At 33.8% G+C, this 23,435-nt stretch overlaps 1 protein-coding gene across 3 annotated transcripts in view; it reads right to left on the reverse strand.

Moving 5' to 3' along the window:
• LOC106619406 (uncharacterized) overlaps window positions 1-22,874 on the reverse strand; it is a 65,887-nt gene extending 43,013 nt beyond the window's left edge. For 2 of the 3 annotated variants that reach the window (XM_070109481.1, XM_070109476.1), the window contains exons 1-3: window positions 22,264-22,874; window positions 18,968-19,504; window positions 18,507-18,756 (exon numbers count right to left, since the gene is read on the reverse strand). In XM_070109481.1, the coding sequence (XP_069965582.1) occupies window positions 18,507-18,563 (57 nt within the window). In that variant the 5' untranslated portion in view covers window positions 18,564-18,756; window positions 18,968-19,504; window positions 22,264-22,874. The remainder of the gene's footprint in view (window positions 1-18,506; window positions 18,757-18,967; window positions 19,505-22,263) is intronic. The other variant, XM_070109482.1, reaches the window with a different exon arrangement.
• Window positions 22,875-23,435: the final 561 nt, after the last annotated feature.

Raw genomic sequence — 23,435 nt, forward strand, 5'->3', positions numbered from 1 at the left:
CAAGAAAAAATAATTAACTATAATACCCTTCACAGGTGCATTTCTAATATGTTATCATAAAAGGGAATAAAAAGAACTTTATCTTGATATTGATCGATCAGTTTATATGGTAGCTATAAGTTATAGTTTTCCGATCTGAACAATTTCTTCAAGGTTTCTAGCAATGTCTTGGAGTATATTCTATGCCGAATTTTGTGAAGATACCTTGGTAAATATAAAAGTTTTCCATATAAGAAACGGATTTTGGGCGATCAGTTTGTTTGACAGCTATATGCTATAGTAGTCCCATCTAAGCAATTTAATTGCAGATTGTACTGACATTGGACAATAGATTATGCCAAATTTTGTGTATATATTTTGGCAAATAAAAAAGTTTACATACAAGCACATGTATTTGATGGTTCAGCTTGTATGGCAGTTATATGCTTTAGTGGTCCGATTCTGACAGATAAGACATAGAGAAAAAGATGTGTACAAAATTTCAGATCGATATATCAAAAACTGAGGGGCTAGTTTGCGTATATACAGTCAGACAGACGGACATGGCTAAATCGGCTCAGCTCGTCACGCTAAATATTTACATATATATATACTTTATAGGGTCTCCGATATTACCTTTAGGAACGTTTAAATGTAATTTAGTACTTAAACATTGAGTAACTGTAGCGAAATATAAAAATAGCGAAAATACTTAACTTTTTTCATAAAAAAAGATAAAATAGAGAAAAATATAAATCATTTTTGGAACGAAATATGAAAATAATTATATTTACTCTCTGACTTTTTACTACTTCCTACAATAACTCCTCTCTCGAAATAATAAAAAATTGTCGAAATATTATATATTTCCTTACAGTGCGGCTCGGATTCGATGATCTATTTAAAGAGATTTCTAGTTTAGTTATAGTTTATTGGAATGATATCTAATTTTATAGGCTGTTCGATATTAGGATCGATGTCACTAAAACCTATTTACATATTTTTTTGTTAAATCAGGACTTCAAGCATAGATTTCGGTTATAGTTCACAAAGCTTCAACATTATTTTCGTAAAATAAAATACTCTAACTGATTTTTGAAGCCATTTTTGTTCAGATACGTGTTGCTCTGTTTAGTCTCAAATCTGCTATGACAAGTCGTGAAAAAGTCTCGAAAATTAAAATTAGTAGCAGCCCTTTTACAAGCTTCTCATGGTTTGCGCTCTGAATTTTGATTGTGATACATAGAAGCATGTAAATGTACAAGCGTGCACAGCGCCAGAGCATTGTACCACAAAAGTTCATTGCCTATGCATAGTGGAAAGATCTTCAAAAACAACAAACAACCCAAAACGTATCTGCTGGAGTCAAAGCAGAAACCAAACAATCAACTGTTCAGTTGAAGGATAAGCCAAACATAAGAGGAAAACTTGCAGCATAACCGCATTCAACAATCAGCATTCATACTCCTCATTCATATGCATATGTGTTCGAATAGCAAGCCTCTGCAATTTTCGGCACTCAAGCGAACATCACTTAAGCACCCTTAAGCGTAAGCGTTGGTTACATAAATGCATATGCGTTTTTGGTAAGTAGTGGGTGGATGATATTTGCTGCATTGCTCAAGCTTGCAATCCCACTTACCTTACTTTTATCCTTTTGCAGCACTGTTGCATATTTTTTATGCCAAGAGTAGGCGACTTATAACTGATACAGTAAATCTCTTCAATTTTTGTTGTTTTTTTTATGCGATGTACATTGACTCGACTGGAATTTTTTACTCTTTTGAAAACATTAGTGACTTAAATTTGTTTATTTTGTAGTTGTCTTCAATTAATGTTAGTAGTGAAAAGCTTAAATCATTTTCAATAATTAGTTGCGTTTTTCTTCGTACAAAAATAACACAAATGTGAGTGACGTCATGGACTTTTTCAGACTATGCCATCTCCCAATGAGTTCTTCTGGTTCATTTCATGCAATATACATTTTCTAAAATAGAATTTATTATTTTCTTTTTAAAGCCCCACACATTTTTTTGTAAAGGCTAGCTTGTAGCGTCGCTTCGTAAAAGAATATAAAAATAGCCTGCACATACATATATCTCATTCTACTATTTTCCAGCTTTCCAACTTCTAATGCATATATTCTCAGTATTTGAGCACAATCGCTCGCACATAAATACTAAAGAAAAGCAATAAAACAAACAATAAACGACTAAACATTTACTATTTTCTTAAGAATAACAATCGTCTTTACATTCGTTTCTAAGAATAGTTAGGATAAAATATACCTCCGCTTCCGCCGATATGCTGTACGTTACACAGGTATCGACATCGCAACACCCTCGCTCGTCAGTCAAAACAAATAGCAGAAAAGCACTTTGGCGAGCGTCAGAAAACTTTCACCAAACAATGCGCAGAAAAACCAATAAAAGCAATAAACACAATTGTGAGAATAATACAGAGGCGAATAATTGCTTGCGGTATCATCAAGTGCGCTATATTTTTCGTTATTAAATGCAAATCATTACAGTAATTTGAGAGAATATGATAGAGTGAAGAGAAAGTAATATTTTTATTTCTCGCAGTACTTTTGTCAAAGTTAAAAGTTTTATTTATATTTATATTCACATAATTTTTTTGCATTAAGAAATTCGAAGGAATTGATTTTCAAAGGCAGAACAAATAGAAATTACTTCATAAGTATATTTCTGTATTACAATTTTTTTCTTTTCGCCAACAAAAATTAAATAATGTAATATAATACTCATTATATATGAAATTTCAGACTCCTTTCCTCTAGCATCGATCTAGCTGTTTTATGATTAGACTGGTTTTGGTGCCACAACGGTATTGCAGGCAACTCTAATGCTGTTAAACTTGCTAGGATAGGTCTTAATAGTTGAGAAATCAAACGGGTACAAGCTCCGTTGGCTTCTTGCGGTTTATTGAAGGACTATTGTACCTCAGACCAGCAGCTGTATAGTCACAAGGTTCTTCTGGTCCAGCTGTAGGAGTTCTAATTGGACAATCTCTGAACTGGGTTCTAGTTGCATCAGCTGTTTGGAAGAAGTTAAGTTCAAATCATCTCAACACTTATTTTTTTAATGTCCCGCTTTTGCCGGAACAAGTCAAAAACTCTCGAATACCATGCTTTTAGACATCCAGGTGGAATAGCGAAAATATAAATAAAACACCAAAGCAGATTTATTGTAGGTTCAGAGCATTTTGCCGATACCTAATATTCACTACAGGTGTTTTTCGTCTGGCTTTACAAAAGACTGAACATAATAGTCTAAGTATTATCCACCTGCCATGCTGTGAGATCAGTCATCCAAGTTAACCTAACATAACCAAACCTATATGAAAGCATTTTAAGATGTTAGAATTACAAGTTTTCGAGGCAGTACGCTGCAAATTATTTAATTTTATAGAAAAAACGTTAACTTCCGTTGCACCGAAGATATCATACACTTCACAGGTGCATTTTTTATAGTACAAAAGGGTATAAAAAGATATTTATCTTGATTTTTTTCGGTCAGTTTTATATGGCAGCTACACGCTATATTTGTCCAATCTGAACAATTTATTTGAAGATTTTTGCGGTGTCTTAAATACTAATCTGGGCTAAATTTCGTGAATGAACCTTTTTAAATTAAAAAGTTTTCCATACAAGGACTTGAGTTTGATCGGTCAGTTTGTATGGCAGCTCTATGCTATAGTTGTTCGATATCGGCGGTTTCGACAAATAAGCAGCTTCTTGAAAAGAGAAGGACGTATACATAATTTCCGATCGATATCTCAAAACTTAAAGTCACTTAATTCGCGTTTATACAGACGAATAGACGGGCATGGCTAAATCGATTCAGCTCGTCACATCGTAGCTAACTTAATACACCCTGTTCAGCTAATAATTAAATATAATGTTGTTTAACATTGTGAAAATAAATTATAAACGATTGTTTTAGTCAAGCAATCTATAGTATGCATTATCCAAATAAAAAACATTAAAGCATATTAAATACCACCATGGCGTATACGTAACAGGCACAATGACCATGCACTACGACAACACAAATTCCGTGTAATATATTAGTTGAAGTTTGCAGATACCAAATTTATATCATATTTAAACTTCTAAAGAATGTATCTAAGTAACATACAGTTACTTATTTGAAATTATACTTCAACAAAACTATAGCAGCTCTGGCTTGCTTATATTGCGCTAATGTCGTCAAATATTTATAAGTCAATATTTAATATTTACATGAAACAACAACGCACATAAAACAAAAACATCAACATTACGTCGAGGTGTCATATTTCCGATAAACTGTACGTTAAACTGATATACACACTTATCGCTACAAATATTGCTGCTTTATTTCCGCGCAGCTAAATTACACCAACTTCTATCGATTAAAGAATGACTATACGTTATGCAATTTTTGTTGTGCAAACTTCAAACAACTTTGTTATTACGTAAATGAGTAAATTTAACTTTGTACGGCATGTGCTGGTAGAGACTTTTCTTTGACTTATTTTACTTGGCGTACGTTAATGTAAGCCACAACACTAAAATGGGTCTAAACGAACTATCCACAGTGAATGCGTTAAGTGAAATTTGACGTTGCAAGCAACGCAAAGTGCAATTTACAGCACTTCTATTTGCTTTTTTTTGCTTTAGCATAATTTCAATAAAATTTATGTGCATAGCTGTGCGTTAATAACGGAACATATAACAGAAATCTGTGTGCATATACGAGTAAGTACAGAAATGCGTATCTAACATTAGCTGTTTCATGGCATTTATTGCTGCATTAGTGCACAACCGGCGAACATTTAATCTTCACTTTTCATTTTTGATTCGTTCTTTTCCACGCTTATATTCATATACAGAAAATTTGATCACGCCCTTTCGGATTACGGATTTTTTCAGCGTAATATGGTTGCAAAAGCAGCACCACCGCAGGTTAAGGACACCACAGCATTTGAAGGCTGTCAAAGCATATACCCCAACAAGCAGCCATACGGTGAATTGTGTTGTAAATTATATAATCTCTGTTGCTAAGCATAGTCACTTTTCATTCATTTTCCTCTCTTTCTCTGTAGCTCATACATGCTTGTGTGGTATTTACACTAAGACCCATGCATGCATTGGTTAAATTTGTGTGGTTTTCTAGTGGGTATTATTTTAGCATTTCGCAAAATTTTAGCGCAAACATGTGGATGCACTGAAAGTTACCACTACTTACATATCTTACATATTCTCAAGAAACTTTTCTACGCTTTGCTTGCTTTCAATTAAAAGTTTCTGTCGAAGTGATTTTTTCGCCTGAAGGACGGCCTATTAATGTCAGCCATAGAGAGTGAAGTAATTTTCCAGGCGAACAATTTAAAAGCATTACCCAAGTGTTGCAGTCAAAATGTTGAAGTAGTTTTGCCTTTTATGTGAATTTTGAAATCAAAAAAAAGTGGCTCACTAAGATATTGCTAATCATCTACTGACTTTTATATATAAGTAGATATGTAAATACGAAGTGGACTTCGAGGAAATAGTATTCTTTGTTAATGAATCACTTTTTAATTTAACTTAATAACGAGGTAACCATATTATTATTTAACACTTAATTGAGTCAATTGACTATTAATTACCACTAAATTTATAAAACCTCCGCTAATTACTAATTAATAATTTCGTTTAAAATAATTGTCATTTAGGAAAAATTTACCTAATTAACTCTTAATTGTCATACAACTTAAAATGCAGTACAAATTAATTAAACCAGCCTTAATTAAATTTAGTGATGAAGCTCTAAATATATTTACACAAATATTTACATTGACAATTAAAAATATTTAAATAATTATAACTCAATTTACTATATAAAAGCTTTATCAATAAATACCAATTTAAATTAATTACATTTAATACCAAAATACTTAATCCATTTATTTTCAATTAAGAAATTTTTAAATAATTAACACTTAATTACAAAACAAATTTCTGTAGGAATTTACTTTTACTATCTCCTCATAATCATTGAGTTGCCTCAGATTAGATTTCTTTCTCCAAAATATAGCCAGTGAAGCAATATTATTTGAGAGCTAAAAAGTAATTCACAAAAATTTTATTTTGAATGGACTAAAAGTGTATTTGGTCATATTATGGCAGCTAGAGCTGTTCCTATACATGGATCTATCCTTGATTTATGATTATGTAAGATAATCTACAGTCTTTGACTATTATAAATACCTGTGACTACGATTCGTTCCGAATTCAATTCTGCATCGCCATTTTAAATCGAATTATGTATGAACGTCACAGTGGCATTTAAAGTTAAACAAGTTGATATGAGATAATTGAGTAAATTAAGTAGTAAACTCTTGTTTAACACTCACAAAACTTACTCTAACGTAACACTGGCAACATTTAAAATGATAGGGAATCGTTTTTAATGTTGCGGAAATAACCCAGCTAATAAACAATTTTGCTAATTTAAACTAGTTAATATAAACAGACATTTACTGTTAACCGAATCTCACTCCGTAACTCTTTCAACCAATTAATAAAGTTTTGATTAAAAAGTTCATCATGTTTTATTACCTTTTAATAACGAACTCTATAAATCAAATAATTAATTAAAAATCTGCTATCCACTATAGGACGTTTCAATGCTTCATTGTTGTTTTTATACATCAACATTCTTAAATGATCAACCCTCTAGTAGCACCATCAATTCCGCAATCAAGCACAGTTCATTGCAGCATTGACTGATTGCAGTTACAACGACCAACCCCTTCAAAGAGCGTGAGAGAGCAGTATATCCACCATCAATCCTATGTGTAAAATGTGCAGCTTTGTAAGCTATTATGTATTTAACTATGCAATTTGTGCTTCACCTAACGTCTGACCCCTCTTAATATTTCGCTAGGACTTGGCACTCGTGTAAACTGCTCTTCCATGGTTCGTTAGCAATTTCATTTTCAATTTCCCGCTTTTAACTAATGTGATTATAATAATTTCTCGTCCAGATAACGAATAGTACATGAATATAAATACGAGTATAGCGGTAAATATGTACGAGTGCAGGTTGCGTTGGTATGTACATATATAAATTTGTACAAGTTAAATGGCAACGACAACAGCAATTGGTAGAATCAGGCAAGGCAACAAAAAAAGTCAATGAGAGATTAGGTTTTGAAGGGCTTATTAAAGTACTTGATAGACTTATAAAGATTTACATATATCTATATAGCAAATATTATAAATCTCAACAACACATAAACATTTCTTGAACGAACCCGGAAATAAGAGAAGCAGTATATATTATATTAAAAAGTTCCCAGATCGATGAGTTCTTTGCAAGAATAACTGTAGACTTTCTGGCTTATACAGATGTCAAGCAGAGCGAGATAAAGCAAACTCTTAAAATACTAATAGCTCTCTAATAATAAGAGAGATATTTCCAACCGACTTGGCTATCAGCTTTTACGATAGCAAAGGAGCACTCCAGGAATTGACATTTGCTATAAGGACTTTGAAAAAAACCGAGGTTGCTACAAAATGTTAAGCTCAACAAGCAAAGCAGCTCAGATGACACTTCTCTCGTGGATATAGATTCAGCACAGATTATGTTTAATTTTAATCTTACACATATATTATAGCACTATGAAATTGCTAACATACCATCCACTTAATCTCAAGGACGACTTCCATAAATTTTCAATGTGGCATTTGAAAATTAAGCCCAAATGATTTTCGCTGTCAAAAGGCTAACAAGCGCATATATATTCATACATATGTATTCACATACAAAAACATATACATTATATGTGGATATAAATCTAAATACTTGTATAATAATTTATGTGTTCGGATTGTCGTCGCTCACACCTCTTTAAGCTGCAAAGCTCTTCAATCCCAGACGATGATGCTCACTAGCTTGTGTGTTGTGGCGTAACTGAAGTGCTTCATGTTACATAACAACAACAACGTTCACAGCCGCTATTGAAAATGGTACTGCACCTAACAGCAGTCCAACCTGGGCTGCACAAATTGAAGACGCTATAGCATGGCTTCACTTTGTGTCACACTCTATGTGTATCCGTTCGGCTTTACGAAGCATTGTGTCTAATTTCATTTTAGTTTTGAAATGGAAATAACAAATTGTATTTATTTATTTAAAGTTTATGTATAAGAAAGCTTACATAAGGAACTTCAAATTGCTATATTTAAAGTAGCTAATATGGAGAATTACCTCAGAGTATTCCTATACATATCTAAAATATTTATTCAAGAAATTTAATTAAATTACTAAAAATTATCAGACAAACTGATTTTAGTACAATTAAGTGCCAAAAGTTTGCGTAACCATTATAAAATAAGCACATGTAAGACCTCAGAGCTACCCAAAATCGATGACATAAGAAGAAAAATTTTGCTTGCTTGCTTACACTGAATCAAGACAAATTACCATTAAAAGCAAACATTTTAAAATCACATTTTTCGTTAAAAAGCAAGCACAAACAAAAAAAAAATTAGTGAAAGAGTAAAAACGCTCATAATGCCGATTAACGCACACGCTATGAGCGCATGCAATAACTGTGCGAAAAACAAGAGAAACAATTATTTGCACTTTGGAAGCAAAGCTGAAACGTGAACTCATTTGCGCTAGGTAATGCTTTCATGCCAACCAACATTTCCTTTTTACTGTCTGGTGACTTAATATCTAAAAAAAACACGGCTAAGAAAACAAAAGACGTGAAAGCAAAATGTAATGAAAAGAAAAATCAAATCGAATGCGCTTGATTGCAAGTGTTTGCTTTTAATGCGCCGTTTTCCAATGCATTCGGTTCAACGGAGCGACATAAGGGGGAAATCAGTGAAAGACAAAAATATAGTATGTGTAGGTAAAATAAATTTGTTTATGTCTGTGGAATAATGCATACGCTTGCTAAAGAAATGCCCCGGTAAGTTGCAAGGAATCATTGCAAAAACTTTCAGGTTGCATTGAAAAATGCCCTAACAAATGGTTTTTGTATATGTATGATGATAACTATTCTTAACTTTTTACCAATTAGATGAAGTTTCATGTGGTTTAATGCATTTAAAGCGAGTTATTTCGACTACTACAACTTTATAGTTAAAAGTTTAAGCTGGTTATGAGCTTTTTTTGAAAGTTTGAGTATATCAGCTCGCTTTGCGGCTCCACATAACAACGAAGCAGGGTGAAAGTTTATAAAATATACATTTATTGTTTGACAAAATTCGTTTAAATTGTTTAGCATAACTCAACATTAGACTGGTTTGAGTGCCTAGTCATAGTGGAATCGCTGGCAACTGCAAATATATACAAGTATATAGGAGTTTTTAGACAACACAACGGGCAGTCATTTTAAGCTGTCCAACTGAGATCCCTGTTAGGATCGGCCTCTTAACCTAACCTAACCTAACCATATAGATATAGAGAAAAAATAACAAGCAAGCTTTGAATGGTTCTCTACCATATATTAATTTAACATAATTTTATCATTGTGAATAAGGTTTTTAAGATTTGGTTAGTAACTCTACTAAGATCAAATATTATTAGTGTTAATTGGACTAGTCGCCGACTGATCTACGGTCTCAAAATAAGTCTAAAGTCAAGTACGATTGAATTGATTTTATTCTTTACAGAAAGTAATACATTGACTGCATTACTTCTTTAAATTAAGGACTGTTGGATTGGCATTTGCCGGTCTAAGTACTACATTAAATTGTTTTCAACTCTTATGTGCGTCAGTTTTGAACAAGATGTCTACAAAATATGATTTCTGTTGTTTTAAAGAATCTTTTGTAAAAATTTGCGATTTTGGCGTAAAATATAAAAATTTTAGTGATTTTGGTACAATCAGTTTTGTTTTATGTTGAGCTGGCCTTAACGACCGAACCGAATCGTTTCCTTAACTAGCAAGTATACCAGCTTTAAATGATTACAACAAACTTTTATCACATTTCATTTCATTTATTTAAGCACGTATTTCAGTTTATTTTTATATTTTGCACTCTGCTCTAGACTTCATCCATGTCGTAAAAGATATTTTACGAACACCTACTTAAATAATGAACCCTTTTAAATTCACGGTGTTGTCACCATAAAGTCTGTTAAAATATTTTAAAAGTTTTGAGCTTAACGAAATGTTACACAAGTATGTGTGTATATAGACGAGGATAAGGGGAAAAAACACCAAAACGGTGATTTTAATTAAAACCACACATTGTGTCAGCTGTTACATACATATATACTGCAAGTTTATGTTGCACACATTCGGGCCTGAGGACAAGCAGCGAACCTGTCATACATTTTTATGGCATTCACACCTGCCTGCAATTACTGGATATTATGGCAACGCTCTTTGGGGCAAATTTGAAGGCTGTTGTAACTGTTTAAACATATGGCTTACTTAATATACTATATGTATATGTAAAATTTGGTAATTAAATAACTTTTTTGTACGTTTTATATTCATAAAAATAAGTAATGTGTGTTTTCAACTTTTTTGTGATACAAATATTATATATTCAGACTTTAAACAATATCTGAGATTTATTATTAAAAAATCTATTTTCTAAATTTAAGTGTATAAGATATTGTATTATATATAAAATATTCATAATATACAGTTAAAACTTTTTTTTAGATTAAGCTTAAAATTTTAGCCATAGTATCACAGTAAAGAACACTGCGTAAAATAATCTTCTTGACGTTAACTACCACGCAGTCAATACAACTAGTTATTAGGTAATTTGAAACTAGGTATGAGCTACTTTACAACTAGTATCAATAGCAACTAGTCAGCCGAATGTCTTTTTCCAAATAAATTTCAGCTAAAAAAAATCGTAGTCCAGCGCTTCAGCATGCTGGTCCGCACCATCAATCCATCTAAGTTTTGGTGTGCCTCAGCTTCTGTTATTTCTGCATCTGCACAGGAGAATTTGCTTAGGAGAACACTTAGTTTACGTCGGCGCTAATAATATGACCAGCCCAAAGTAGCCTGTTTAATTTACGATTTTAGTCAGAAAATTCTAACTGTACACCGGTATTTTTCCAGGCTAATCTGACTAACATTTTCTACTATAAATATGTATCTTGAGTTGTATTCAATGAAGTGGAAAAGTTCACACTTCTGTCACTTGGAAAAACTAGCCAACCACATACATATATGTGTATCAGCAATGGCCGCAGAAAACTGCTTACTTCGTTCAAAAAAGCGTAGCTAAAAAACTCTCGAAATTATGCATATCTCCACGGATATTTTCTGCTATTTCTACCTTTCGACCGGATTTGCTTTTGGCTCATAACTTTATATGGTCATGGCAGCTCTAATAGTATTTTTCCACAAAATATATCGTATATGTATAGAAGTGTGTATAACTATGGCAGAAACAGAAATTGTAAGAGGAAATTAATATGAAAATGTTTTTACTCTTGCATTCACATAAATATATATACATGAATATGTATATTCTTATGTCTGCATGTGTGCATCGAAAATGAAGCTGCACCTATCAGCAGAGCTTGCATAGAAATATGTAAATGAGGTTTTTTAATTGGCTATCAGAGTGCTTACAAAGTTGAGGGAGTGAGAAGAAAACGTGAGAATACAATTTAATTTATATTTTATGCTTTTATACGTGCCAAATATGAATATACATACTATTATATTAGATAGATGGATATATTTCTTCAATAAAGTTTAAATTCACTCAAAACAATTATTTTATTTCTCGCTAAATAAATATAATACAACAAACACACTCGTGTTTTGTAAACCTCCAAGTGCCATTGGGATATGCTTCCCTGAGGTACAATCAGTGGTTAGTTTTTAATTCGAGGTAATAAAATCTATGGAACAGTTTCTAATTAAGCAGGTATTTTAGTATAGAGGCCCGAATTTCGAGCAATATTTGGCAGTTGATAAAAAGTAGCAACATGTTGCAAGAGTATAAAAAATAAAAATTTCATAAAGTTTTGCGTCATTGAAGTAGAGGGGGAAACAAGCCGCCTTCTTGTTATGACTATTTCTACCCTTGTGATCATTTCAAATATATAACAATTATGGAATCTTGTTGATTAAAAATTACATTATTGTATGAACTTGGTAGGTAGGTAGGTAGAGTTGCTGTATAACGACGCACCTAGGCCTATAGGAGGTCCATCGTAATACTACCGGGTCTAATATTCCGACATTCTATTGTCTGCTCTCTGAATCAACTTCTGATGAAGTTTATCAGTATAAATAGTTTTATACAAGTATGAGCAACTTCCGATACGTCCTCAAGGAAGCCTCGACCGTTAGCTGTGATTATTTTTCTGTATAGAGCCTTATATTCGCATAGAAGGTGTTTTTTCGTCTCCTCTTCTTCTACCTACTAACAGCTTCTACAACAGTCGTTGTAAGATACACCTAGCCTGCAGCACTCCTATCATTGTATGAACTATCAAACTGAAAAAAATTCGAACAATTCATAAAATGGCTACCCAAAAATAAAGCTTGATATTTTTCACTAGTTTTCCTACTTTGCCGAATTTTTCAAAATATTGCAAATTAGAAATTTTCTGAAATTGGCTGATTAGAACTAAGATACCGTGACGACCGCATCGAAAAAAGTTATTTTTTGAAAAACGCGTTTAAAGTTTCGTTCTCCGCACAAATTTCTAATTTGAAATTTGTAAAATCGCTTAGGAAAGAAAATAAATTTTTATATTGTTGCCGTCAATACTGTTCTCTTAGACTCTGGAAATACATCAACACTTCCCAAAACCTTTTTATTAACGTTGCCACATCAGATAATTTTGATTTTACCTTAATTAAAAGTAGAACGGAGAGAGGAATGTTGACGTCGCTGGCTTTTTGATGTTCCTATCTTTCTTCGAGCTTTTGCATGAACTTTAATACATTTCTGTTATCTGCGAGCGACATACTTCTTCGAATCTGCGGTCACACTTGTTTTCATTTGTATCAAAGTTATTTGCAACAGGAAATTAGTTTTATGTCCGAAGGTTAACACATGCAACTTCAATTTCAGTTATCATTTCAGCGTCATCTGTTTAGCGAAAATAAGGTTTTTTGTATAAGTAAGGTTTCATAATCGACTCATCGGAATATAACTTTTAGAAGACTGCGATATTAACCAACTCATCTATTTAGCTCTTGTAAGTACAGCGTCAACCAATAGGGATGATGTGATTTTGATGACTCGCGTTTTGTGTGGATTGTGATATGGAGGCATTATCGGGCCTTATTTTTTTCGAAATGAGGCAGGAATTGCCGTTACCATTAATAGCGAACGTTATCATACGATAGTGACCGACATTTTTACCGGAATTTAATGAAATCTCTATCGATCTCTATTTCCAATAAGACGGTGCGCCGCCTCTGTTTCATGTCTAAATATGGCGACCAGTTATTTTCAAGAAATGGCCCAGTCAAATAGCCGCCAAGATCATGGGATTTAACGCCTCTAAATTATCTTCTCTCGGGGTATGTTAAATCAATGCTTTAGGTTAATCAAACAGCAACCCTCGAGGAGCTCGAAGATAACATTCATCGCACTATTACCGAAATTCCAGCCGAAATGCCGCACCGGGTCGGCGAAAATTGGCGTAAACGGGTGGAGATATGCAAATGGAGCCATGTTGGTCATTTGGCCCACATTTTGTTCAAATCATAAATGGCATCCAATTATCTGCATAACACAGGAGACAGAACCGATTTGGAACAAATTAGTATTTTATTATATTTGAACAATATGTCGTTCTTGCGAGTGGACACTTTACACAATCGCCAGCAATTCAACCAGTTATATGATACAATGTGGACAAAAATCAAAACAGGAAATATTTAACACTCTCAATCACTCTAATGATTTTAAGCTTAAAATGATTATCTCCTATCAAGCAGACATTGTCCATTTTTATCGCTTTAAACTAATCTACAATATAATTTTATTAAACTGGGGTTCAGATTTACAACTTTGGACTCTGATTTTTTTAAGCTACGTACATTATTGTGGAGATTCTACTAGTATACTATGTTCTATGCAACATAGAACACATAATTGGTGCATCCTTAAGGATGAATTGATACGAACACCAAATTAATTAATCTGTTTTTATTTTGAAATCATGTTGGCCAAGCTGACATAATTGTTTCAGTTAAAGAAGAGTTTGAGGATAAGCAAAAATTTTCTTAAGCACTTGACCCTTTGTTTTATTTATTAGTGAGCCTAGGTCTTCCTACCAAAGTCGGTGGATGCATGGAAGTTTTCCATGAGTGGCAGCTTGCCATAGGCTGAGAATATTATCAAAAATAGTATTATATCGTATACAGATCCTTTACAGAAGTAGAGTAGTATACAACACAACGGTCGCATTAAAACAAATTAATTAATTTTTAATATTTTCACATATTTATTATCAGCAACACCTGTCGCTAATAGTATGTTACAGCATTACTTAATTAAATGTCAATCAAATCAACGAACAGCTGATCGAGAAATAATCAAATACGTCACTTTGCAAAGCACATATGTCACTGACACCAGACTCAGGGAGAATAAGCAATACAATGCCGTTGCACTGGAGTGCCAAAAATGTCAAAAATACCATCGAGCCCACAAGGCACAACAACAAAATATCGAATTTCTCGCAAGCATTATGCAAATAACGCTTTGTATGTACATAAATACATATAAAGCAGCCGACTATAGCAGCAATTTAAAGCTGAGGTTGCATTATCACACCATTGCAGGATGAATAAAATAAAGGATGTGCGCCACAATAAGAAGTATGTGCGAAGGAGAAAACAAGCGCGCAGTGCAGTCACGATGTGTTGGCAAACTACCAAAGTGAATGAGCACAAACAGGGCACGCTGCGGCAAAGCAGTCGCAAGCAGCGGGTATATAGACACCACCAGACTAATGCAAGCATACATAAAAACATGCTATCTGCACATTTGAGCCAGGCCAGACCGGGTCACCACGACGGCTGGCAGTGAGACAAGCACTCACTCAAATATGCACGACATGCAGTCAGTCAGTCAGTCAACCAGTTAGATTGGCGTGCATTGGCCGACATGTGATAAGGTTGGTTAGTGCAACTGCGAACAACACAAAGAGCTTCGTCAAGCTTTGACGAATATAATAAAAAATTTGGGGGGAAATAAGAAAGCAAATCGATTCAGTAATTTACCGAAAAGGATCTACATATACATATTTATATGTATATATGTACATATGTACATATGTAAAATAATTATGTATATACGATTAGAGCCGGTATTACGCTAGGGAAGCGACAGAAAACCATCAAAAACAACAACAGACCGCAGTCGTAAGCATGAATCACCATAGCGGCTGATGCACAGACATTTCTCACATGCTAAACGTAGCTATAAGAAGACATACGTACCGCTGTGCGACACAAACGAGTCGTGCGGAGATTCTTTAGCATCGTTAAGTAATAAAATCACTTGAATGTTATAATGTCAGGCAGCAAAACGAAGTGAGCTTTTCGTAATCTTCACTTGTGCCTTATATATTGCTCAGTAAGTATGTGTGTGTTTGTATAATATATACGAGTATAAACAACAAAAACAATAGCAACAGAAGCCGGTACCGCAATCGTCACGTTATAACAGGATATGCACGACAACCCTGTAAACGCAACGTGGTTGGTCGAGGATACCGCCGTTCTTGCGCGGCTTTCCAGTGGCTATTATAAATGTATATAGGTATGTAGGCAAAATGAACGCTCTCTTGCTGTGTGGTTTTTCACTATATATGCGCTCTCTTTTTGCCTTACTCACCCACTCTCTTTGTCAGGCTGTATAAATATTCATTTCGGTGGGTGTAGGGCGCAAAGTGTAACGTTGCCATAAGTCACCACTTTTTGACTACACGGCAATTTGTTTTTGTTTATTTTGACTAACTCTTCAATTGTACGTACACCCGTTTTGTCCAACCATATGTTATCGATTTTTCGTTTATGCCGTATTTTTCGAACTTTACACGTTTCGCCTTTGTTCACACGTTCGTTCACTACATGTTTCTTTACTATCGTTGGTATTCTTTTGCATTTCTTCACCTAATAATTTTGTTTCCTAACAGATTTAAACCCTGGCTACACTTGCTCTTAAATATTTTTTATTGACTTAACCACATTGTCTTATGACTTAAGCCGCACAATTTCAATCAATTACGATAAGTAGAGCTAAATGCATAAATTAGGAGCTTCAAGTCGTATTGGCCTCCAATAATAGTAGCAATAGAATTGATGATATATATAATAAGCTTGTAAAATATTGCATTTCCATATACTACATGTACTTATATGTATATTTATTATATTAAAGCATACATTTGAGGGCTAGTCCATTTGGGGATATACCACTAACTTGCTTTTAAATTTCATTTGATAAATTAGTTATAATTGAGCATTTCTAAGCAGATCTAGTATATTCATAGCATATGAATCATGTTTCAAGTAAATTAATTGGAGATGAAACAAGAAAGACGTTAACTTCGGTTGCACCAAAGCTTAAATATCCCTCCCATATACAAAATATTCCATAAAAAACATAATTTTTATCGGTCAGTTTGTATGACTGCTTTATGCTACAGTGGTCCGATCTGAGCAATTTCTTCGGAGTTTGGTTCAAAAACTGGGAACTAGTTCACGTATATGTAGACAGGCGGACATATTTTACAGGGTCTCCGACGTTTCCTTCTGTGTGGATACCTTATTCAGGGTATAAAAATATCACATAAATTTCGAATTTTGTAATTTATGCATATGTATATGCAAATTATATTTATATATAATATGTTCTTATGGTACGATGTTCTCAAATATCAACATATTTGTATATAACAGCCGTCATTTTTTAAAGTTTGTGAAAACCAATCATCATTTTCAAACGTCTCTTTTATTTACACCCTAAATGTAGGCAATACTTTATTGTTAATGTTTTCAAGTTAGCGGAAAGCGTTGAGGACATAACAGACATTCGCAGACTTGCATGCAAAACTCAAATTCAATACCCGGATTGCAGCAATTTTTTAATTAATAGAAAACATTTTTGGTAAATTTTTGTGCATATTTCAGCGTAACCAGAAAACATTGTGAAATTCTTGTCACGTGGTAGAAAAATCATGACAACATTGAATATCAAACAACCCTTGTCACACGATTTCGAACGACGTTGCACCCCATAATTTTCGTGGGTCGCAAGAAAACGTGTGAAATGGCAGCCACTGTGTTAAAGGAATTTCAGTTAAAATATACAAATGTACATATAATAACAGTAAAACATTGAATATTTAAATATTTCGTAATTTGCTAATATAGACAAAAAAATTAATGAGTGATCTAGAATTATAAAGTTTCGACTTAGTCCTTGGATCTTTCAAATGATTTCAGTTTTTACTCCAACTGCTTATTAAAAAGTTATGAGAACTGGCAACATTTTCAGCACAAAAACACGAAGCTCATCTAAACGATAGCCACATTTTTGAGAACTCTTATGTGGGGCAATTTTTAAAAAACTGGGATCCTGAAAACCGAGTATTATTTCTTTTATGCGTTAGTAAGCAAAGCTTTTTCCTAAAACTATGTAAGAAAGCTGCTCACACACGATCTTTAATACAGGCTACAAGTGTGAGGCTAGGTCGATACTAACACCCAATTTTTCAGCCACCGTGGGAATTCATATTGAACTTGCATTTAGCGTAATTTTTTAAAATATTCTATTCTTATTTTGACTTATAGTTTATAAATGTTTTCTTTTTAGGAATGTGGTTTTTAAGAAGAAATAAAACGCATATAATTGAATGTTATGGCCAAGAATTTAGCTTTATTATAAAAATAGGGGTTTGGCATTATGTTTTTAAAATGATTTGGGACGAGATATGCTCAATTTTTGTGTAATTGGCGTCGTATGTCAGCAATAACGCGCTGAATATTCTCTTTCAAAGTGTCAATTGTCTCGATTTTATCTGCGTAGACAAGCGACTTTTCATAACCACACAACAACTGAGTATAAATCAAGTCACAACTGTCAAAAATACGAATTCCGAAAAAAGTATTGCCTCATTGAAAACCCTGTTAAAAAATTAAATGTTTCGCTAAAATAAGCAGTCATAATATTGATCTGTTAAGAAACTGTTTAGTAAAGTTGCGGGTTGTTAACTACTGGAAAACGTTGAATTTTAATAAGAGACTTATGATATCCCTTGGGAACCATTCAATCGTTAATTGCTTAACAATTTATGTAAACCAGAAATGTATTCTAATGAAAACTTCTTACGGGTTATTTATCATGCAAGAAGACAAATATTTTAAACTAGTTTCTTAAGCGATTTGATCATGAATGTTAAAAAATTGTGTGCGTTGTAATTTATTTACTAAAACCAGGGTTAAACCCCTATTTACAACAATAAAAATATATGTATTATAGGTATTTATATACCAACTATTCCACTCACCTTGTCGACCGGCATTGATGGGCACGCTCTACACAAATTCCAAAATGATCCGATCATAAGGAAGGTTTTTACTTTATAGCACCAAAACTTATTGAAACCAAATCACCAGACACAAAATTCCCGTTGGTTAATCAAAGCGAAGACGATGCGTAACAAACAAACCAGAATTGCTTACACGAAACGCACTGTTAATGTCCGCTTAATATTTCCGGCTGTTGAGTAACAAAGTGAAGGAAAAGAGTATATCTCGCTGTGAGGGTGTGAGTTGATGGTTCGGTTGGCGCCGATTGATGCGGCAAATGTGGCGCCGAATATGTTATTACGTTTTCAGATTCCAACAAAAACAAAAAACGACAGCATTCAGAACAAACAAAATACACAAATACACGGAGCTGATTAAATATTTATAAGCGTGTGTGCTAGATATGTATGTTTGTGTATTAGTTACAAATTTGTCTTACGTTTTGCGTTTCTATGCTTTCGATTTGTAAGAACGTCTTTCTGAACGGCGTTTAGACTTCAAAGTGGTTATTTTATTGCGTAGAGTGCGTTAAAGAGGCGCGCAAAAACCTTTATGGCAGAGTACGCGTAGCTAAAGGGAAATGTGCGTAGTTTATTTGCTGTTGTTGTTTTTTGTTTTTGCTCTTTCTTCTCACCAATTCACTTTGTGTGGCAGTTGTAGAGACACAAAATCATGTACGTATGTATGTAGGTAACCAGATTGCACAACCGACGGCAACAATGTTTTCGGGAATTATAATGTCAGCTTACACGTGGAAGGACAACAACAACAACAACGTGTACAGTGATATTAAATTAAATCGCTTGTATGTGGTTGTAATGTTTCGCTTTCAATTAGTACATTTAGCATGTATGTTCGTTAACATATACAATTTTGAAGTAGTCTGTATGCCGATAAACTTATGTGTATGTGTGACAACGTGTGGGCAGAACTGAGTTTTCTTTGGGGACGTTGTGGAAAGAAAATGAAGGTAAAACTGTAAAAGCAATTTAATTATTTATAGCCAGCGCCCGTGAACTATTGTCTTCTCCACACCAAGCGTAGCGGCTTGCGTGAAAACTCACATATTTACTTATACAGACACACATATAAATATGTATGTATGTATGTATGTATTTCGTGAATCGCACTTACGTCGTTGATGAGCGCTATAAATTTGATTGCCTTTGGGTGTTCCGACGTTGGTGACGTTGAATTTTTTATGCCAACAAAATTGGTGGAAAAGCTGCGCAAAGCGTACGAGGAGATATGTTGTATATTTACAGGCGCATAACACATGTGGTGGTACAACTTCTACAGATATAGTTAGCATCGGTACATATTACAAAGGTGTAAGATCTAAACTATCAAATGGCGCATGATAGATAAAAAAATTGGTTAAAAATATCATGCTATATATAAAATTTATGTTACACAACTCAGGGGAACAAGAAAAAAATCTTCAAAAATTGTATATAGATGAGTAGTCATTTGCCTAGCATATAATTCTTATGTTTTTTAAATTTCTGTTTACAAATAAATTATTCGATTATGTACTCCTAATTTTGGCACTAATATTTGCAACTCCTATAATTATATTATATTTCTACTTAAAGTCAGGCTTACTCACGCATCAATATTACACCTATAAATGTAATTATTTCAACTATTCCACGTAATCTCAAGATATACTTATTTTCACAATTTTCAGCTATGCCTAATACTTCGCCTAAAGGCACGTTGTCATCTCAAGGCCTAATGAACATTCACCAAGGTCAAAAAAATACTACAAGGAACACATTAATAAACCAATTTTCTATAAAAAAGAAAACCTTTAGCGCTTTTCAAAATTCCAAAGTTCAAATTTTCTATTGAAAAATCGTGCGACTGAAGATCTTTAAAGCCGCCGGTACTATTCGAATTAAATACTAAATAAACCATTTATATATACACTCTTTAATATTTACTCAAAATAAGGAAAATTATTTCCTTGCCAATTAAAAACGAGATTGAAACTAAATTAGCACTATTGAGACTCCTACTAATAAAATTTAATTTGAATTTTTGCTTTTAAGTTTTAAAAATTATAAAATAATTTAACAGCCTTTTTTTCAAAGTAACTAAAATGAGTTAATTGACGATGTTTATTTGTTCTACTGATTACTTGAGATTAAATTGAGAATTGATACACATATCTTGTAACCGCCAAAAAAGGTTGGGTAAAACCAGGTTATTGTCAATATATTGTAGGCAGAAATACAACTCTGTAACCAATTAACTTATAAATTCACTTTAAGGAGTCACGTAAAGAAAAATAATATTTCTGAAAACTTTGATCGTTAAACCTTTACAATTATCCTGTAATATGAAACACTAATGAGTTGGCCTAAAAATGTAAAATTTCACTAAGAGAGGCATCTATATCATAGAAGACAATTAACAAATAAGAATATGGAGCTGATCCTTAAAAATAGTCTTAAAAATTATCTTCTCAAAAGGCACCTAACCGATTTGAAATTCAAATATATTATTCATATTATGTCTTTGTATATTAAAAGGAAAATCGGAAAATAACCGCTTCATACTTCTCACTCACCGTCATTTTAAATTTAATATTACCTAAGTATAAGCAAATGATTACGTCCAAAATGAATACGTCGGAGCAAAAATTGGTACCCAAAGAGCTTTAGTAGAGCTTTAGTTTCGCTGGTGTCTCCAGCAAATTTTTTCAAGGAAACTCTCTACCTCTGTGATTTCCTTCAAATTGTATATACATGCAGTAAAATATTGCGAAAAATGTTGCCGATTTATTGAACTGCCTATAAACTGTCAGTTTTCAAATTGGTTACAGTGTAGTTTTACTACAGGTTAAGAAAGAATACTAAAAACTCCTTTTTGCCTAAAACTATGCAAGAAATTCCTGAGAAGCAGTCTTCAACAAGAACAAGTCTTCAATAAGCTGCTATGACAGGCAATTTTCACAAATATAACTTTTTCTAGAATATGGAAGTAAGCACAAAACCCCTCAAATCACAATCTAAATCCGCATTTTTTTACTTTCTAGAGAACACAAAGCGAAGGCACCTTGTAGTAACGCAAAAGACATTCCACTGAAAGAAGCTTAGAAAACATATGTATATAAATTTTGTGACGGCTAGATGCGCTGTATTAGCATTCATGTATATTTCAATGTATATTTGTACGAGAACAAAATGTATTTGTATTGGTAATAGCGCTGGCGTTGGTGATCTCACACGTTCATTCGCCGCTGTATGAAAATTTTCCTTATGGTACACAAAAACGGTGCCACCAATTGCCCAGCCGTCTGGCTGCCTGACCGCCGGATGGCCGTACAAGTTTTTATAATGCCGTTCGGCCTAAAGGTATGCTCGCTGTTTTCATGCGCAAATCGATTTTTATCGTTTTCAAAATCTAATTTTTTCCACTTTGTGCTAATAAAAAAATGCGACTATAAGCAATAATGTTATATTCTGCAGTTAGGGTGTGAAAAGTGCAAATTTGCTTTGCTTTGTGGCAAAATCGATATGCCGTTGGACAAGCTAAAGCGATCGACCTGCGAGCTGGCTGACTAATTCAATGCATATAGATTTTTTTTTTTTTTTGACTGCTGGTTGCTTGTTAGCTTTCTTGCATGGCCTACAACTTGGCGATTTGTCTGGCTGGCACCCAAATGTAGGCAATCAAATTTTACACTCTGTCAAACGCCTTGTGGATATGTCACACACATTAACACACCGTAATTTTCAACCTAATCTTTCACAAATTTCAATTTTTCGCACAGCTTCGATAAATTTTTACTGGTTTTACAATTAATTTTCGAATTTCAATGCAATTCGCTTAAGATTTTACGCATATCAAATAAAAGAATTTCTGCTAAATCACAATTTATTTCTTGCTCTTCTGTTTTCAAGAATTTTTTCTTGGTATTTCGCTTCGCAACGACGCGTCCGCCAATTCACGATTAACAACACGACTCGACGACAGTACGAACACGACTGGTCCCTTTGCCAAGTTGACTTTCAGCAATTTCGACATACGCAGCCCGGCTGGAAGGTTGAATTGACTACGGCGACTTGCGAAAAGGAACCATAAGCTAGTTCGTCTCTCCATCACCCCAAAAATGTGTTTCCCAAAAGGAGTGGTTTGTGTAGCCAAAATGAATTGCTCAAAGCAATTGTTGCTATTGCTTTCAATGACGGTGTTTGGCATGGCCCCGCCATGTGTTGTTTTCGCGTTCCGCTTTGTTGTTGTCACTGCTGATTATCGCAGTCATATGGTTTGAAATCGCCGCACATGCAAAGTCCGCTTTTGCCGCATAATATATAAATGCCTTTATTTTTCTTTTTTGGGCGAAGGCAAATCGTTGCCCTTTTGGTTGTGTGTTTTTTATGAGAAACTAGAGGAAAAGATAAGCACAAACGGAAGTTGTAAATATTCAGAAACGCATTGGGAAATGCTTTGTATATCACGATTTGTATTCCCTATTCCACTAAATGAAACGGAACTGGAGAAATATTAAATGATAATAATATTTTGGCTTGAGCTCTTGGTTAAACAAACAAACTGGAATTGATGCTAAATATTGAGACGTTCATAGTCAGGTTTACGTAATCGGAACGGATTCGAATTTTTATCCGGCTAAGAACTGTCAACTCGGCAGAATTCTGCCGCTATAACAACAACATTAACGTATGGTAGATAGTATTTTTTTGATAACGTCGTTCAAAAGAAAAGTTTGGGTTTGAATTCTGTTCGAGGCAGCAATTATAATTATGGGAAACAGTTTTGTTTTTATTAACGAATATTGCCTATCTGAAGGTATCGATTCACATTCGACGACATTTATCAGACTTTCGCAGACCGTTCCACTTCAAGCTGACGTGACCGACCAATAAGAAGAGGTGATC

Source organism: Bactrocera oleae, chromosome 2 (assembly GCF_042242935.1).
Source record: "Bactrocera oleae isolate idBacOlea1 chromosome 2, idBacOlea1, whole genome shotgun sequence".
Lineage (NCBI taxonomy): Eukaryota > Metazoa > Arthropoda > Insecta > Diptera > Tephritidae > Bactrocera > Bactrocera oleae.